Source organism: Netta rufina (assembly GCF_964035555.1).
Source record: "Netta rufina genome assembly, chromosome: 7".
Lineage (NCBI taxonomy): Eukaryota > Metazoa > Chordata > Aves > Anseriformes > Anatidae > Netta > Netta rufina.
The window spans coordinates 18,626,029-18,645,067 of NC_140130.1; the positions used below are offsets into that span (position 1 = coordinate 18,626,029).

The 19,039-nt window shown below is 42.0% G+C and overlaps 1 protein-coding gene across 1 annotated transcript; it reads right to left on the reverse strand.

The window, feature by feature from the left end:
- Positions 1 to 1,203: 1,203 nt before the first annotated feature.
- On the reverse strand, positions 1,204 to 17,242 carry RBP3 (retinol binding protein 3; the record flags this gene model as incomplete). Its single annotated transcript, XM_084290378.1, has 4 exons — positions 1,204 to 1,532; positions 3,350 to 3,492; positions 6,446 to 6,636; positions 14,195 to 17,242. The coding sequence occupies 4 exons, from the start codon at positions 17,240 to 17,242 to the stop codon at positions 1,204 to 1,206; spliced, it is 3,711 nt and encodes a 1,236-aa protein (XP_084146504.1).
- Positions 17,243 to 19,039: the final 1,797 nt, after the last annotated feature.

Below are 19,039 nucleotides of genomic sequence, written 5' to 3' on the forward strand. Positions count from 1 at the left end.
CTGAAATACACTATCAGTTAATAACTAGCCTGTTATCATGGTGCAAAGGATATTTCTTTGCTTTCCTCTGGTCTTTGGAGTAGGGCACACAACCATCTGTTTTTAGCCTTTAGTAAAAGCATGATTCTTTTTCCTCAGTGTTGATCTGAGCACTGGGTTAGTCAATGTACTGCCTTTTCCCTCCTCATTTCCCATCCCTCTGCCAGATACTAGGGGAGAAGCAGACATGCACAAGGAATCTGGGCAACCCTGACAAACTGGGAAAGATTATTTTTGATACAACTAACGATGAAACGGAGAAGACACTTAGCTCTTGCAGTTTGGAAAACAGACACTCACAACTACTGTTAATTCTGCTTTAAGATGTGTGAATGGGAATGTGCACATTTTCCAAAGGAGCAGATGTGCATTTTCTATCTTTGCATGAATGCTTTGAGGCGGCCCACATGCCTTCAATACTGAGCTGGGATTTTCTAAGGAAACAAAGGAAATCTCTGTGATCTGGAGCTAAATCTAAGACAGACAGTGTAACAACTAACATTTACATTTCAAGCCAGGAGAGAAATCCAGAAACCCCGCTGAATTATCCAAGTATCTCAACCATGCTGAGAAAGAGTTGGATTCCTCAGAACAGGGTGAAAATGCAACATGTTGAAAAGGGAGTCACTTAGAGCTATGTACAGGGAAATGATGACTATAGAGATTGAACCCAAGTTCCTACTCCTTTTTGTCTGTGGAGGTGGCTTTCTTCTCCAAGACACTAGGTTACTAGAAAATTAACACAAAAAAATGAGACTTTGGTGTGAAGCCTCCATTCTAAGAACTCAAATCCACTTCTGCTATCCAGAAGAGTACCATTCCTGAGGCTTGTGAATTATTCTGTATAGCAGAAAGGCCTTAAAATAATTTCTCCTGTGGGAACTGAGCTCTTGTGCAGTAAACAACCCATCAAGCCAGACAGATAATGCATAGAAAAACACCTGTGCCCTGCACATTCCCTTACATGCAAATGCACACACACACACACACACAGAGTGAGATTTTGGGGGTATCATTTTTGCATCAGTTACCTAAATTATGGCTAAATACTGTTCTGGGCTCCCCAAACCGTTATTGGTTCAGCTCCTGAGAGTGTAAGTCCCCTCAGGCTTCTTTGAAAATTACAGCCTACCTTTTTTTCTAGGAGCACGTGCCCCTGCTGGGCTATCTAGAGCTGTGCAGGTGAGCACTGAGCATCTCCTTTGCTTTGATAAGTGCTGTTGCAGCCGGTGTTTCCATGTGAGGAGGCACCCCTTTCCCTTCCCAAGAAGTGCTCTCTGCAGAGATGACTGATCTGGAGGTGGGGATAATGATGTAGAAATTGGTATCATCTACTTGGTATGTCTGTGGGGAATGGGAGCCACCACTTGTCTGTTCCCCAATGATGAGAGCTCTGCCCAGCCTCTTCATTATGGATACAAACTCCTCAGCAGCTCCAGATGTCACAGCACTGGTGAGGATTACCAGACCTTTCTGAGACCCGTACCTCTCCCCTGCCGGAAAGGACAAAAAGCATCACAAAATGTGTCCATTTTCAGAGATTCATTACCATAACTGAGCCAAGATACACTTCTTTCCTTACTTGCTATTAACAACCGAAGAAATTTTAAAATATACTTTTCAACTATGATGTTATTAGAGCACTTTTTTTTTTTCTTTTTCCTTTTTTCTTTTTTCTCTGTAGCCCAGCCTTTGTACTGTAAAAAAGACTGTCACCCTATGCGGTACTCCTGAGCCATCAGTTTCTGGATATGAGTTCCAACAGCTGATGGTTACTACTGCTGGATCTCTGTGGCTTTTACTTCTACAGCAGCTCCTGGAGCAGTAGGATAGTCAGGCAAGGAAAGCAATCTTTTCCTTCGCTCCTGCAGGGTTACTCAAAGCTCAGCCAGCAGCATCTTCAGTTTCATTCTCATCCCTGCTCTAGGAACATGGCTGTCATAGTGCTTGGCCTGCAGACTACGCAGGCAGCATATTATGAAATTATAATTATAGTGGTTTCCCACAGGCTTTTTGTAGTCTATAAATGGAAGATGTTGCATGGCCTTTGTCCCAAGCCCTTCAACAAATACCCTCATATTTTTGGGATGCCATCCAAGTTATCTCATTCTCTTACATAAGCCAGCTGACAGGAGGAGTTTTCTTGCACCCTATTTTCAGTATATCTGAACACACTGGATACTTTTCAAGGGCTTAGTTCCCTTGAAAATGAAGCCAGTGTGTCATAACTGGGACCTGATAACTTGAAAGATAATCTAAACTGCTTCAAAAATGCCATTCTTTAAGTAAGTTGCAGTATGACATCTAATTCTCATACTAAATCATAAGAGAGGGGCCAATAGCATGGTAATTAATTTTCACACCATCTTTGGTCTTCTCATTTCACTGTAGATGTAATACCCATTAGAAGACCCTTTTCACGGTAGATATATATAATACAGGACCAGATCCAGCTCCTTTGAAGTTAGTATGTGTCTGCCTGTTCTCTTTGATGGGAACTGGAATGTGTCCATAGTAATCATACTCCCTTAACACAGCCCATCTCTAACTGCCTGGAAAAAAAAGATGGACACTGCAGCCTGCTACTGAGTTTAACCTTTTCAGCATGCTCCAAACCAATAACTGCAGACACCATGGTGGCACCTCTTTCAGTAGCTTGAAAGGGGAAAAGAATTAAAACCATTGTTTAAGGCTGTTTAGTACTCCTACTGCGCTTTATGAGCAACAAAGAGCTTTGTTTCTGCATATAGCAGCATTTCTTCAACTTCCATGGACAGCAAGGTGGGGAGCGACACACTGACAAGTGCTCCACACTTACTCAGATGTGCAGAAGTTAGTGCTTCTCTTTGCTTTTGCATTCTCTGGACAAACTGGGCTATTGAGGGTGTTTTCATTTATTGAAATAGCATCTGATAGATCACACAGGTAGGAAGTGAAGTGCTACATGTAAAACTATAAGTGAGTTTTGGAAGAGGTGTTACCAGAGTTTTAAGCAGCATGGGATTTATTTCTAATCTTAGCAACTTCTATAAGCAGTCATGACTGCTGTGTACTCTATTCAGCTAAGCTTCTGAGAACCAGTTTACAAACCTATGTGTCCAGTCTACCCCATTCCTAGGAGTTATTTATAAATTGCATTAAGGACAGGGCTGAGATGCACATTTTTGTTTTTACATTCTCTGCACAGCTTGAGCTAATTGCAGCAGGCGCTTTCACCAAATGAGTTATGGTGTCTAATGGTTCACTTTAAAATACACAAAGAGGAACCTCTGAAATGAAAAACTATTCTCAAAGTAAATTGTCGTTTTACCTTTGAGCTGGGGCTGGGTCCATATTTCCTTTACTGAGTCACTGGGTCTGTCATAAACTTTGTCCAGGAGAATATGTTGTCCTTCATCAAAGAAGTATGAGCATAGGATTGGTATTGAAGTGGTGTCACCTCCAATATTGTACCTTTTCAGAAATTTAAGATATTAATAAAACAAGTAAAAATTTGTGGCAGATGACAAATCTTCCTTCCAATTTTTTTTTTTCTTAACATCACTGCTGAAAGGGCTTAAAGCTACATTTTGATGCATTTACATTCATTCTCCCCTATCAACGTTGGCACATCTATCAGAGAAACAAAATCCCATCTAACAGACTGGGACTGTTATTGCCCACAGTTGGCTACAAAAGCAAACAGAACTCTGAACGGAATGTTTTTCTCTTGATTCAACCTGAGAAAAAAAAAATAACAGAAAGTACACAAAAGCTTTTATTTGTAGAGAAACATCAGATTCTTTTTCTTCTTCTGATTTGAATATTGGTATATATTTGAATATTAGGGTTACATATGTACTCATACTTCCCATGTCATTAGTGATATTTAAAGGTAGACCCCAGTTTAAGCAACATCCAGCTGACATGGGTTCTTATTTCCTGCTGTACGCAATAAAAACTACTGGTATTTGGTACCTCATAAGAGCAGGCATTTGTTTTTGTGCCTAAAGACTTTTTTAGCTGCTAAATTTACAGCCATCATGTTTGAAAACTTGGTTCTAATTTCATTTCATATCCACGTCTGAAGATTAAAGTCACAGAAGTGCCTAAATGTCAGTGGAGAACCCCTGCTATGTATACACACAGCAGAGTACCAAATTATTTTTTGTCTGTCACTTCTCTCTGATAATAGATCACATATGACACTGAAGTATTTGCACTTTGTTGACTATTGGGAGATAGCATGCAGTGATCTCCTGTTGTTGATGTTAGGAGTGCCTGGCACAGACATTCCAGCACAGACCTACTAGAAAGGGGTGTTTTGTCCAGTCCAGTCCATACTAAGTTCTTCTCATCTCTGGGAAAGGATTAGACAACCCAGGAGATCTCTGTCCCAAACAGTGAAGATTCCTCATTTTTCTGCAGCATTTGGAAGCTGTGTGCTGGGCTCACACTGTGACTGCCCAGAGCTGCAATGAGCCTCTTTAGTGTGTCCTGGGGAGCGCTGTGCTGCCATGAGGTGCTGCTGCTGCACGGCCCAGGAGGCAGCTGGAGCCAGCAGAGCCCAGTTCCTGCAGCTGCCATCCCAGCTGAAGAGAGTGGTAAGCAGCCAGCTAGCTAGCAGCATGGCTGAGGACAAAGCAGCTGTCTCTGCACAAGGTTAAGAGGCAGTGATCTGCTGAGTTATTGCCAAAAAAGCTGAGTCCTTCCACCTCTGTTGGTGGCATCGGACAGGGCAAGGTGGATGAGCACTGAAATTCGTTGTGTTCTTGGTGCAGTCACCCATCTCCAGGAGGATTTATTTGTCTGCTAGATGTAGCCTAGAACACATTATCTCCTCATGCACTTGGAAGGAAGGAGGTCTTTAAGGTACATTTCTGGGACCCCATCTAGCCTCAGTTATGCTGCAGTGCCAATCTCGGACAGCTGGCTGAGCAGCAGAGAGGCAAAAGTATGCAGCCAGTGTGAAGCCAGGCAGCAAAATGGCAGAGCAGCTGCCTGCCCTACAGTGCACGTCTCACACAGACTTGAGCTGAAGAAGTCTACAAGATTTTGAGGGAAAAGCAAATGTCAAATATCTCCCTCCTCTGTGAATATTGAACATCAGTTTAGAGGCTTCTCTGATTATCAAACTTCTTGTCAAGAGAAAGAGACAGGGTGGATGACAAAGACAAGAAACATTTTGACAAGACAATAGAAATAGAGCAATGCTGGAGAGCTCTTCCTGTGACTCTCTAGGGCAGGGAAACTGGAGAAACTTTATTCAGTAATAACAACGGAGCAATTGTTAGAATTTTAGCTTAACTCTTGGAGGCAAGTTCTTCATTCACTACAGACTTCTTGTGTGACATTAGGGAAATGGTTTAGTTTACCAATGAGTCTCTTCTCTAAGCTGTGATATTTAAAAATAAGAACCTTGTGATTGGCCAGGGAAGGGAACTTATAAGGTGAGAGACATCATTCATTATGGAAATGCAAAATGGAAATTATCAGCCTCCCCTTAAAATCATTGGATTGGTTTAGGTAGAATTTGAAAACATAAAATGCTTATGGTTCTTTTTACATGACTTCAAAGTCTGAGTCTTTTAAATGCTCTCAACTCTGCTTTCTCAAAGGGCTAGAAATAAGAAAAAGTTGTTTGTTTGTTTGTTTGTTTGTTTGTTTGTTTTTTAAGAAAAAAGAAAAAAACACCAAGGAAAGGACTATAATGACACCATTTGGTACCTAGGGCATGATGTTACCTTTGCTGCTTTGTTACCCCGGCCCTGGTTTGAGTTCTGATTTGAGAGAAAACTGGGGCAAGAAAGAGGAAAGTGCTGGTGCCATCTCAAGTCTATTGGAAGATGGCAGTGTTAAGAGCAGGCATATGGTGCTGTAGCTTGCTGCAGCAAGAGTGCCACAGTATCTTGAGGCAATAGTGCCTTTAAGCCACCTTCGTGCTCTGCACAAGGACCATTCTGTACAGGGCCGATTGCCCAGCATAATTTGGCACTGAGGATATGGCAGACTAGATGCCGTAACACAGACTTATGCATGGGCTGATTTTTGGACCATTCAATCACTTGACCACTGCCAGCAGTGAAGGATTTAATTAAAACAAACACATATAATTAATACAAGACACATGCAGAGTCAGATTAGAAAGAAATCAGAAAAAGAAAACAGATGTGACGTCCAGGATTGCATCCTGCAGCGTAAACCCTAAATTTGCTTATTTAGTTTTAAACATGTCAAGTGATGGTACAATTTCTCTTGAGATATATTTCCCGACTGTTATTGTTTTCCTTGGCTGTTTTCCTTTTCTCATTTAATCCCAGCAATGTTAGGCTGTAAACAGGATAGCAAGCCATGTAAAGATAATTCACTGTTACAAATAAAATGCTGTTTTGAAAGAGGTTTGGTTATTTGCCATTCAAAGGTTTACCTCATGTCTATGATTAAAGCATCTGTATGAACAATTTTGTTCCAAACATGCTCTACCAGTAGGTCGGACACCTGGGTTAGAAGTTCGTAGTCTCCAAACATATCAAATCTCAGATGGCCGATGTTGTTTTCAAATACGTTTGTGTGGAATGAAAATTTAATCAGATCTTCAAATACTTCTGGGGAAGGGATCTGAAAGAGTTTGGAAAAAAACAGAACAAATCATTTGCTGGCACCAATAGCTTGGCATAAGTTTTAAAAGGAATTACGTGGGTCAAGTTTAGTTCAGGTGGGACATATGTGAGAAATATGACCAAGTCTGAAGTACAATAATGTAACGATATTAAGACTTCTGCATATTAAGCTTAGGTTAGCATGGGCTGCCAACCAGTACTGTTTGCCCAGTATTGGATGCCTTAACAGCATACACAGAATCCAGATCAGGCCCCCATTTGTCAAGGCTTAGCTTATTTTTCAAATATACAAGGGAAATCCTTGTGCCAGGGAGACTAAGAAGGCTACAAGAACAAGCCCAGGCCTGTAGCACAAGTCATTATTCCAGATCTGCCACCTAAAAATTGCTTGCTTCCTTTCTCAAGAAGGCACTTGAGGCTTTTATAGTCTCATTGATTGGGCTTAGCTGACAAACAGCTGCTGGCTACAGGTGAGGCTGGCCCCAGCCCCTGTTAATGAACCAGTCCCTGTGACAAGGAGGAATCTCCTGTGTTGGGTATGTGCTGGGATACTCATGAAGTAGCCATGTGTTAAATCTCTTAAATGGTGGCTATGTGCCTGGAATTTCATGTGTTAAGCTGTGATTAATTTCATTTTGTTTATCTGGATGTTAGCAGACATTTTTTTCATAGCAATGTGTAGCCAAATAATAAAGTTGTCCTAATAACCCCTATATGCTTTGGAGACAGAATCTGCTCCCTTTGCCAAACTTATGTTTTGCATGCATATGTCTGAAAATGGAAGACCTTGCAGCTTAAGGAGATAAGGTTTTCAGATATAGGGGTGACCTAGAAGGGTGACCTTCTGCAGCATGGGCTTTTCTCCTCAGGGTTGCTGTGAAACTGATTTTATACTTGCTTTTTAATCAATTCCCCTCTGCTATATCTCAGCCCCAGACAATCCATGGTTTAATAGTGAAGAGAACAAAGAATTTGCAGTGTCATGTGCTAAAAGGTGCTCTCTCAATCCACAGTATGACCCAGAACTTGGGAAACATCTGTGTCTTCTGCAACTGAAGGAAGTCAGGCAACCTCCTGCCCTTCGTGCAGTGCCCTGGCCTGGGGTCTGTGCCAAAAGCACCTCTGCCACTGCAGGCAGAGGGTTTCCAAGCTGTGTGAATGCAACTGTACTTGACATAGCTCAAACACATTCCCTTTACCTGAGGGAATGTTAGCTACCATATCACACTTCTGGCTGCCCTGGGCTTCTTCATCATTCAGTGCCTTCTGTATGCCAGAATTTCAAGAATTACTTCAAAAGTTCTGTTGGCCAGTAGTTGTTGATCTAGTGGTGAGAGCAAACTTGACTGAGCCCTTTCCTTTACTTTCTTTCTCACTGTACCTTGTGAAAATAACCACTGCATCTGGACTGTAAACATATCAGTCCAAGCTGCTGAGTTTGTCATTTCCAATCCACTTCCCAGTGACAGCAATGCTACTTGATCTGCTCGCTGTACTTTGATTAACAAATCGCAGTTTTGAAGAATACATCCAGCATGCACTGCGTTGTTCTGACAGAGCTTATTTCTAGTTCAGAGGTACTGGTTCCCCCAGGAGAAAAACTCATCACTCATTGGTAACATACAAATAAAACTGATGTGGTACTTTCAGCCACTTACCAATGATATTTTAATGAAACACGCACATTTCTTTCCTCTTTCTCATACAATAATTGCTAAATGCACACCCAGAAGCATGTTGATTAGGAATAACCTCTCAGTCTATGCCTGGTAATTTTTTCCTACTTTTTTTTTTTTTTTTTTTTATGCGCTGTATCACATCTTGTGTTGCTATCTCTCACAAATTCATTACAGATTTCAAGGTAAGTTTCCCTTAGAGCACATCTCTTGGGCTAAAATGAATACACAATGAGCTAAAAAAAAAAAAAATAAAAAAGAGAAAGTATGAAAATACATCTATTCCAAAGGCTCTGATTGAAAGTCAGACAAGAATCACTCAGTAAGCAATTTTCTTAAAAAATAAAAAACACAAAACAACAAAAACAACCAAACAACCACCACCACCACAACAACAACCATTTTAAGTAAAAGAGGGGAGGAGGCTGAGACTGACAGTAGAGGGTAATGGTCCTGGAAAAAAACAGGTTCATGACACTGGCTGATGGGCCACGTGCTGCTGGTACTTACAGAGGTGAGTCTAGCTTCAGAGACCAACCGCGTACTCGCCTTTGAAAGGCAAGGCTCTGCTTGCAGGTCAAGAACAAGCTGGGACAGGATGCAGCTGAGACTAAGATCCTGCTGGTCAGTTAGGCAGTGTTTACAAATGGCTTGATGGTTAAATATAAACCCTCAGGTGCCTTAGTAAGAACACTATAAGCAATGTGGCTAGACTAAAGGACCTCCAAGCTAACGCCACTTAAGCCAAGAAGAATTTCTTTTGGTTAACTATATAGAGTCTCCAGCTCTGTTCTGCAATTGCCTTCCACATGTGTGTGGCCTAACTGGAACAGGCAGTGTGACACAGAATAGGATTTAGATTGCTGCCCTGCGACTCGTGCATGGGGTTTTATCACTGGCTCTACTACGGACACATACCCCAGCCATGGGCAAACTACTTTTCCAACCGCACCTCTCTTCCCTCTATTCTTCCCTTTCACGTCTCCCCTAAATTGTTTTGTTTATCTTGATGGAAACTGTATTTTCATAGCTAATTATATACTGACCACTGTACTGTAACTCTTCTCCATTAAGGTTGCTAGTGCTGTCAGCCTCCGGGTTAAAATGCTATCAGCCAACATACCTGGGCCATTGCAAATCTGGAGGCTGGTTTAAGAACCATGAGATTTTGGGGAAGTAGGGGTTGTTGCTCCTTTCTTTCTCAGAATAGCAATGGGTATCTTTGTTCACCCCCACAGGCTGAAAGGGTACCATCCATTTTAGTAGGTTCCCTAGCAAAAGGACTGAGCAGGACCATCAATATCCCTGACAGCTGCCTCTCAGTTGCTCTTAAAAACAACCAGTGATTGAGATTACGTGTTCTTCTCCAGGCAATCCAGTCTAGCACGTCACTAGCCTCACTATTATAAGGATGTTCCTAACATCTTGTGTAAACAGTCTATGTCTGCTACTTTCTACAGTTTAAGTGTATTACTTCTTGGCCTATTCAACATGGGTAAGGAAACAGATTATTCTTTTCATATTTGAAACAGCTTCTTATGTACCTGAAGACTGTTTTCGTATATCCCCTCAGTTTTATTTTCTCCTGAATAAACAACTCAAATCCTTTAATCTTTTTCAAGATAACTCTTACTCAACTCTTCTCTTTATTCATTTTCCTCTTCCCTGGGCCTTCCCCATCAGAGACACAACTTTCCAAAAAAGCATTGCCCAAGATTGGGCACAGTGCATTCCAGCCGAGGCTTCTGTAGAGCCGAATATAGCAGAAGACTTCATGCATTTCACTGATTATTTTCCTGCTTATCCAACCCATTTTGATGATGATTATTTTTTACTGTGACAACTTGATTCTGTGAACTTGTGCTCACATTGTGGACTCTGAAGGACTGATATACTTCTGTGCAGGACTCCTAAACAAGCCATTTTCCTCCCAGCATTGTGCAGCTAATTATTCCCACTCTAGAATCTGTGCAAAAACCTTGCTTGTGCTCTTACTTAACCTCATCCCACTTTTCACAGATAATTTATCCAGTTTTTCCAAAACCATAGCTTTGAATTCTTATTCTGTCCTCTGTTGCACCCGGACAGCCAGGATGGAGAGGTTACCATAAGCAAAAGCTGAAATGCTCTGGAAAGGATTAAATGAGGTTATTTAAGGCTTTCAGTCCACACTGAGGAGCTCAGGGCAGAGGGAGAAGCTCTCACAGCAGATGGCGCTGCACAGCGACCTGTCAGCCTGCTCTGACGACATACGGCTCCAAACACACTCACTGCAAGTCAATGAGCAAGAGTTTAAAGCGTTGTTGTTTTCTTGCCTGGAATAACCTGGAAGATTACATTGGAAAACATGACTCATGGATAAGTTTTGATTTTTCATCTAAAGCGCATTGAAATTCCATAAAACTAATGGGCAAATCTACTGTAACACTGATGGCAATGGCAAAAAAATGAGCATAAACAGATCTCTTTGGTGGGATTGTTGTAACTGCAAATGTAGCTGTATTGAGCTTCATTATCAGGGTCAAAAGATGAAAGGTGCTAGCAAAAAAAACAAAACTGATTAACAAAATGCCATTTTCTTCTCTGCAACAAATATAAGAGGCAAGCAAAAGGTGAAAAGTCAAAGTTAGTTCCGCTGACTACTGTGGTTATGTTATAAATCGGCATCAGAAAGGCCCACAACATTTTTTCTACCTGTTAGTGACAGATGTAGCAATTTGTTTACCCATCTTGACACTCTGAGGCTGAGTATTTTGTTTTAGTTGTTAATGGAGGCATAAAAGCAAGCATACTCATTTCTGGGGGAATGCCTGTAACTATTACCTCCATCAGCACAGCAGAATCTCTGCTATAGGTATTATTTATCCATGAAAATTGATTCTTCAAATGAAGGAACAGCTTTTCCTTATAAAAGATTCCTTTTTATCTTTTACTAGGGAGGTACAGTGCAGTGGGGAGACTTTCTTCATCAATTTCATCTGCATTTCTAAAACATTAGCACAGAAATTCCCTTAGGTGTGAAGACTACATTAAAAAGATTTGGGCATCATCAAGGGGCTGCAAGAGTCACTCAGGGAGGGGCTTGTCACTTGAAGCTGACATAACACATTTGCCAAAATCAGGCAGCAATTCCTCTACAGGTAATCTACAATACTCAGATATTCATGAGTACATGGAAAGGAAGGTGTGATGGGAGAGAGAGACAAACAGAGGAGTAAGAAGCGAGGATTACAGAAGTGTTCATCACTGTGTTTACAGAATTCTGCCTTACAAGCAAAAGGCAATTTTCTGTATCACAAGCAGTATATACAACATTTGCCTCTGGGAAGTCTGACTTCAGAAAGTGGCATTTATGCAGCAGAGTGCTCCGGCTAGCATCGACCTTGCTGCTGTCACAGAGGAGACATATTCACTACCCAGTATTATGCTTCAGCAGCTGTTCTACTACAGTAGATGCAAAGGTCTGCATTTCACTTGTCTGTCTCCTATGTCCCATTCCATCCCTCCTGCAGTTACTCATCTTCGCTTTCAGTTAATTGTGTTAAAATCCAACTGTCAAGGGAAAGGTTGGTTTGGAAGGTTGGCAGCACAAGAGAAAAAATACCTCTTAGATCATTAAGGTGTAAGCATAGTACAGATTAAATAGCCATCGTGTCCTGTTTGAGATTGCCAAAAAAAAAAAAAAAAAAAAAAGAATTTATAAATGCATTTAGTGCCATGTTCTAAGCTTCACTGTAATCTTACGGCATGTGCTTTCTGCAGTATTGGTATGGGGCATTTTCTGAACTGATTCATAGAAAACATTCCTCTTGGCTCTGCAAAAGCAAGGCAGAAACAATTATCCTGTAAGGCGAGTCAAGAAGATACAGGGACACCAGGGACACTGTAGGAAAAAAAAAAAAAAAAAAAAAAAAAAAAAGAGGAAATGAAAGTACTTTTGCTGCCCAATGCTCTGTGGAATAGGTGAATTTTCTTCTATCACAGGGAAAAACCTTTATGTCAAGTCTTAGTTCACTCACCGTCTTCTGCCTTAAAATATTTTAACACCACTTTCTTGTCTCTCTCCATCCCAGTTTCCTCAAGCAATGTGAAAGGATGCATACCTCCTTGGTAGCTATTCTAGTTCCATAAGAGACCCATGCTTTTCCTCCGCTGTTTATTTATTATTCCTCCATAAAGAAATCTTAGTTTAGTCCTAATTTTCATTCACACTGCTGTGATTTCTTTCTGGTGGATAATAATATAATTTTATAATAATAATAAGATATAATAATAATTTTCTAGTAATTTTTCTTTACAAAGAGTTCAGATAAAAAGTGGCATTAATTAGCATAATGACATTTGCTCATTAGCTCATTAGCTCTATCAGGATCAGAATTTCATACCATGTAAAAAATAAGACTTGTCCTGTACATTCTGTTCTCAACTTTCAAGGTCTGAATAAAGTAAGTAAGGTCTGAATAAGTAAAAATACACAGCAATATCCATTAACAGCCTTCAGCAAATATGGTGACTAAGTTGCAGGATAGGTCCACTTTGTAGGATGAAGAGAAATTTATATCAGTGCTAATATGCTGCTAATAATTTAATAGGAGGGGGAGAGTAATGGAATTTTAAAAAGAAAAATAAATTTATTTATTTATTTATTTATTTATTTATTTTTGCTTAGAGGCATGAATGGAGCCAGCATCTCTTGGTTATCAAACTTGAATTGAAAAAATGTCCTCCCCTGGAAATACTTAGACTTTGTCCTTGACATTATTGTTGGAGATAATACCACAAAGCTCATGCCCACCTTAATTCATGCATGCCAAAGACTTCAGAGGGTGGAAGCCTGCAAATTTCCTCCCCCAGGAAACATTTAATAGTTACCTGACACTTGGTATACTCTGGTTCATTGCAAAGGCAAATGCATTCTCTTCAAAAAGTAATTTTATGAGTCCCTTGGGAAAAGTCTCTGATAGCCACGCTGGAGCAGTAGTCAGAAAGGAGCTAACTCCATCCAAGAAAGGGATCAGGTTATCCTAACCCTCCTTTTAATTTGAATGTGGAATTTTAACAAGTGCTCCTGGGAGCTCCCTCCAGCACAACAATGAACAAGAAAGATTGCCAAGACAGACCAATGTATAAATAGCCAGGCTCAGAACAAAGCGCAGACTGTTATGCAAACCATGCAGCAAAGGCAAAAGTAGATTATTAAAAATCAATTTCTCCCTGGGGCCACCTAACTTCCACCCAGATACTTCTTCCAAAGTATTTCTAGGTCACTGGGAAACTGTCTGATGTTGAGCATGAGATACAATCAGAACAACTTTCCACTGTCACTACAAAAGGAGTTGCTTGTTGTTCTAGTGTAATAGAATTAGAAATCAGGTATGGCAATCTTATATATAAAAATCCATTGCAAAGTATGGGGCAGTGTGTTTTGCAGGTCTATGCATTTACTCTGGACCAACCACATTTTTCTCAGATTACAAACTCAGTTTGTAACCAGTGGGTTTCTGCATTAATTTATTACAGCTTGAAAAGCCATACTACTCTTCTATGATCACGGAGATGAGATATTTTCACTTGAACAGGGAAGCCCTGCATCAGCATCTTTTCTTGTGGTAGCCACAGAAAGAGATCCACAGCCTGAAGGCCATTGTCCCCAGAAAGTATGCATCCAGAACTACCACCTACTAACACAAGCTACTACCCTGGTTTGCCTTAGTGTCAGAGAGAATTCTGTCTCCAAAACCCACTGAGGCACAGGCTTCTTTAATGGATACAGGTAAATCCTGATGGGTTGATGATACGGTTTAGAAACAAGGTAAGATATCTGACTCAGTGCTCCCATTATAACTGGCATCAGTATAGCTGGTTACAGGAGAACTGTACCTGTTTTGGCATGATTCCTGGGATGTTGTCCTTGGCATGTTCAGGAATGTAGAGTATTTTGAGGTGTTCATCATCAGAAAGAGCTTGCAGGTTGGCAGTCACCTTCCTGGCCAACTCCTCTTCTGAATTAATCCTTTTATAATTTCCTTTGTTGATATTCTTGGTGAGATTGGATGCTATAATGGCCCCAATGTCCACAAAAGCATAATTTTCTGCCACAAGTTTACCTACAGTTTGAAGTGTCTGTGGCACCTGGGCACGCAGGTTGGCAATGTGCTGGGCTACAGCCATGGCTTCACTGGCTTGGATGGTGATGTGTGGCTCCACCCCAGACACACTCCACACTTTGCCAGTGACTGGGCTGAGCACCACTTGGCTGGGGATGGAGGCATACAGGGAGCTATTACCAACACGATAAATGCCCACTGAGAGGGAACCTCCTACTGTGGGCTCACCGATAACTGTGGCCCGGTGTAGATCCTTCATAGAGCGAGTGAAGGCTTCAGCTGCTGAGCCACTCATATGGCTTGTGAGGATGTAGACATCCTTGAGGGAGCCGTATCTCTTGCCAGTCACCTGAGGAAGAGTCCATACCTCAGTGCTGCGGGAGGTACTACGATCGAAGACAGTGTAGAGGTGTTGCCGAGGCTCAGGCTCAAAGAAGTAGGAACAAAGTATTGGGACAGCAGTGGAGTAGCCACCTGTGTTGTACCTCATGTCAATAATCATGGCATCTGTGTCAACCAGTTTGTTCCACACCATCTGCACGAGCTGAGGCCCAATGGCCTTCACTGTTTCTGCCTCAGCCATCATATCAAAGCGAAGGTAGCCCAGGTTGCCTGGCAGTACCTCAATTTTGAATAGCGCCTCAATGATATAGCTGAGCTCCTCAGGGCTGGGAATCATGTTGGGAAGCTGTTCTTCTGGTGTTGGTTCCACATGGCTGTGGAAAACATGAAGCCGATGGTCTCCTGAGGCCTCCTGCAAGTCACTGGTAAGCTGGGAAGCCAATGTCTCAAAGTCTACAGCTGATTGATAACCTCCTTGGGCCCGTTTGGTGCTGAGCATAGCACTGGCCTTCCCAGCCACTTCTGGGATGGCATAATGAGCTTCTAGGAGTTGCCCAGTACTTTCCAAAAGCACCCCCATCTTCCTGTGAAAAGCTAGCACCTCTTCAGCCTTCTCCAGCGCGTCCTCAGCCAGCACTATGGCATCAGGCACAACTCCTCCGCCCATCCAGCTTTCTCCATGGTTGTCAATGAAGGTGATAACTGGTACTGTGATAGTTAGGCCACGGGTTATTCCCTGCTCAGGCTGCAGCAGAGGGAACGTAGAGGTGTGTGAGAGGCTGCCTGCTGTGATCTCCCCAATCAGTGTGGCGCGGCCCAGGGACTGCATGAGGTAAGCAAACTCCTCAGCAGCTGTAGCAGTGTGGTGGCTGGTGAGCAGGTAGACGCCACGCCGAGCTCCGTAGGGCTGGGCCAGCAGTTCTGCCCGGCTGTTGTGCTCCTGCGTGTGGTTGGTGCGCCTGTCATAGGTTGTGAAGAGATGGACAGGGCCTACAGCAGGGTCTTGGAAATAGGAAAGTAGCACAGGCACAGCAGAGGAGGAAGGGCCTCCAGGGTTGTAGCGTAGGTCCACAATCAGGTTCTCTGTATTTTGGAGGGGCTCCCACACTTTTTTTACGATGTAAGGTCCCAGTTTAGCAAGCACAGAGGCATCAGCAAACTCATCGAAGCGCATGTAGCCCACATTGCCTGGCAACACTGACACCTTGAAGACAGTATCCACCAAAGCATGCAGCAGTTGCTCATTGTCAGGCAAGTTGGCTGCCACTGCAATTGGTGTCTCAGCAGGGGGGGCAGCAGTTTCACCTGGCATCATGACTCGGACCAACAGGCGAGGGTCCTCGGATAAGGTCTGCATCTCAGTGTTGAGCTTGGTGGCCAGGTCCTCTGCTGACTGCACAGAAGAGAAGTCAGAAGTGGTGAGGTGCCGCAGAAGCACTGGTACCCGCTCCACTAAGCTGTAATAGTCCTTTAATATGTCTATGAGGCGGGTTAGGGTGCCAGGCACTGCTCTGCGCACTGCCAGGATGTCCAAGGATTTCTGCAAGGCTTGCTCTGCCTCAGTAGCCACACATGGCATCACCCCATTAACCTCCCAGCTCTGCCCACCCCCACTCAAGGGGCTCACAGACCGTGACACAGGAACCATTAGATAAAAATTAGATAGGCCAATACGCAGTTTCTGGATGTCCAGTGATCCCCCAGCTGTCTTCTCCCCAACAGTGATAGCTCTGTTCATGTGCTTGAGGATGTAAGCCACATCTTCAGCCACTCCTGTGGTGTGGCGGCTGATCAAAACAATGACATCCTTTTCTTTGCTGTACCTCTCTCCCAACACTTTTGGCAATGTCCATATCTCTGTGGTGGTGTTGGAGGGCCGATTGTATACAGTCTCAACATGCAGCATCTTGTCTGCTTCATGCAAGTATGAGATGATGAAAGGAAGTCCGGAGATCTGTCCTCCAGTACTGTGACGAAGATCTATCACCAGGGCAGATGTATTTATTAGCGTCTTCCACACCTTGTCCACGAGAAAAGCTCCAACTTTCTGCACAACATCCTGTCCTATGATATAATCAATCCTCAGGTAGCCAACATTGCCCTCCAGCTTGTCATATACAATCACATGCTCAATAAGACTCAGGAGTTGTTCACGAGTGGGGAAAGCCTCAGTTTCTTTTTCAGGAGAGGCATGTGGTGATGGCTCGTAGGAAATCACCAGTCTTGGGTCATTCAGAGCACCTTGCACTCCAGCTGTCAAGACGCTGGCCAGCAGTTTTGGATCTGAGATGTCCAGGATCTCCCCACTCTTGATGGCTTGTTCGATGGCTTCTTGCATTCCCACTAGGTTTTCAGGATAGCAGTAGTTATCTAGTAGAACTTTAGCCATGTCCAGCACTAGAGTTGGCTGAAAAATTTCCTCAGCTGATATGCTGCACATAATCAGAAAATAAAATAGGAAAAAATGTGTTCTGAACATTTTGTACTTGTATGGAATAAAAAATAAAATTGTATTTAGGAAAGAAGTCAGAAGCTCTTATCTGTCAGGATGAGCACAGCTCTCCACTGACCCTCTGTGAATCACACTGAATTCCCTGTGATGATTCCAGGTGCACTGAACAGATAAAAATCTTTTATCTGCATTAAACCTTTAATCTCATTAAAATGGAGTGCATCATCCAAAGTGCACCAATAGATGAAGTTCAGCTTCTTGCTACTTTACAGACCTCTTATGAAACAGCAACAAACTTCAGTCATCAAGGAACATTTTTCTGGCAGTTAATTGTTTTCAAAAAATAATGCATTGCCTGTTATAAACTGGACCTGGCTTATCCTGACAGTGAATTGCTTAAATCCAAAACTTTGATTTTAACCACAATTAGAACAGCAGTCATCCAGTCTTTTAGAATTATTTATGAAAAGCTTATACCAGAAGATTTTTTCAGTGACTTAGTTGTATCAATATTTAATATTTTTCAAAAGTTGTTGACAATACATTGTCTTTGGTGTTTTCCAGTCTGTGCTGCAAAGAACTGTTTTTTCATTCTCACTAAAGTCTCCAAATAAGGAACTCCAGACATTTGGAACAGCTCATAAAATCCAAGGTAATGACAGCCTGTTAATTTCTGTGCTGAGAATTGCCAGCATTTTAAACAGGACTTTGAAATACATTTGCTTCAACATAATGCAGCTAAATGTGAGGTGACTTTAATCTTCATAATTTGCACTCAATTAGGATTTACTTGTAATACCATTGAGTAACATATGGTCATGTCTGATGACAGCTCCCAGCCAATGGACTTTAGGCTCAACATACTAAAATAGAACGTGGGGGGTTGTTTTCTTCTGCTCACAATGTATTTGAGACCCTATTGTACTAAGAGTTTGAAAGAGGATCAGAATACGCGGGATGCAGCTGCAGGCTGTACCCATGTGAATTGTCAACACTCTGAGCTCCAGTATTACATGCCAAAGGCATACAAGAACAGATTCTTGGCTTTAAGTCTCAAAAGAGCTGCTACCCCAGCCATTCTGGTTGCTGGAGGTGGCTGTAGGAATAGACAAGGGCATGTGGGAAGGGCACGGTTTTGCATTGCTTTCAAAATGTCACTTGCTGCTACATATGAATACATGTGGAGGGGACAGTTTAGAGATGGCCTGCCCCAGCTGGGCACACTCTGTTGGTGTCTTGAGCAATGCCTGCCTGAAACAAAAATCAGCCACTCACATGAACAAAGTTTAATGCAGTCCTCTTTCTGGGTCATTTAGTAGTAGGAATGAAAGAATTTTGGGAAGCTCCTTCCTTTAACATGTTTGTATAGGGATAGCCTAGTCTATATACGCAGGTTCTATTTCATCCCATGCTTGATTTGTGCCTGTGTGTATGTAAGTGTACAAATGATGGAAAGTTAAACATATTCGTGTGACTTTTTTCTACCCATATAATGAGTTTTCAGAAAATGTCAAGCACTATATAAACTTTCTGGGTATGAAAAATATTTATTTATTTATTTATTTATTTAAAACCTTAACCATAGATAATCTGTAAAGTGGTGAATATAAGTGTTGGAGACCTGAGAAACAGTTTAAGCAGTTTAGCCTGTTGTGCCTCTTTGAGTCTGCTTAAAATTTCAAGGCCTGTGGTGTTTGTCAAAACTGACTGGAAATTCTATATTCATATATGAGGAATAAGAAAGTATGACATTTAAATGTTATGAAGATTTCCTTATCTGTGTGCACTGCCTTTGTTGGCATTATACTAAAGATTAAAAAATAT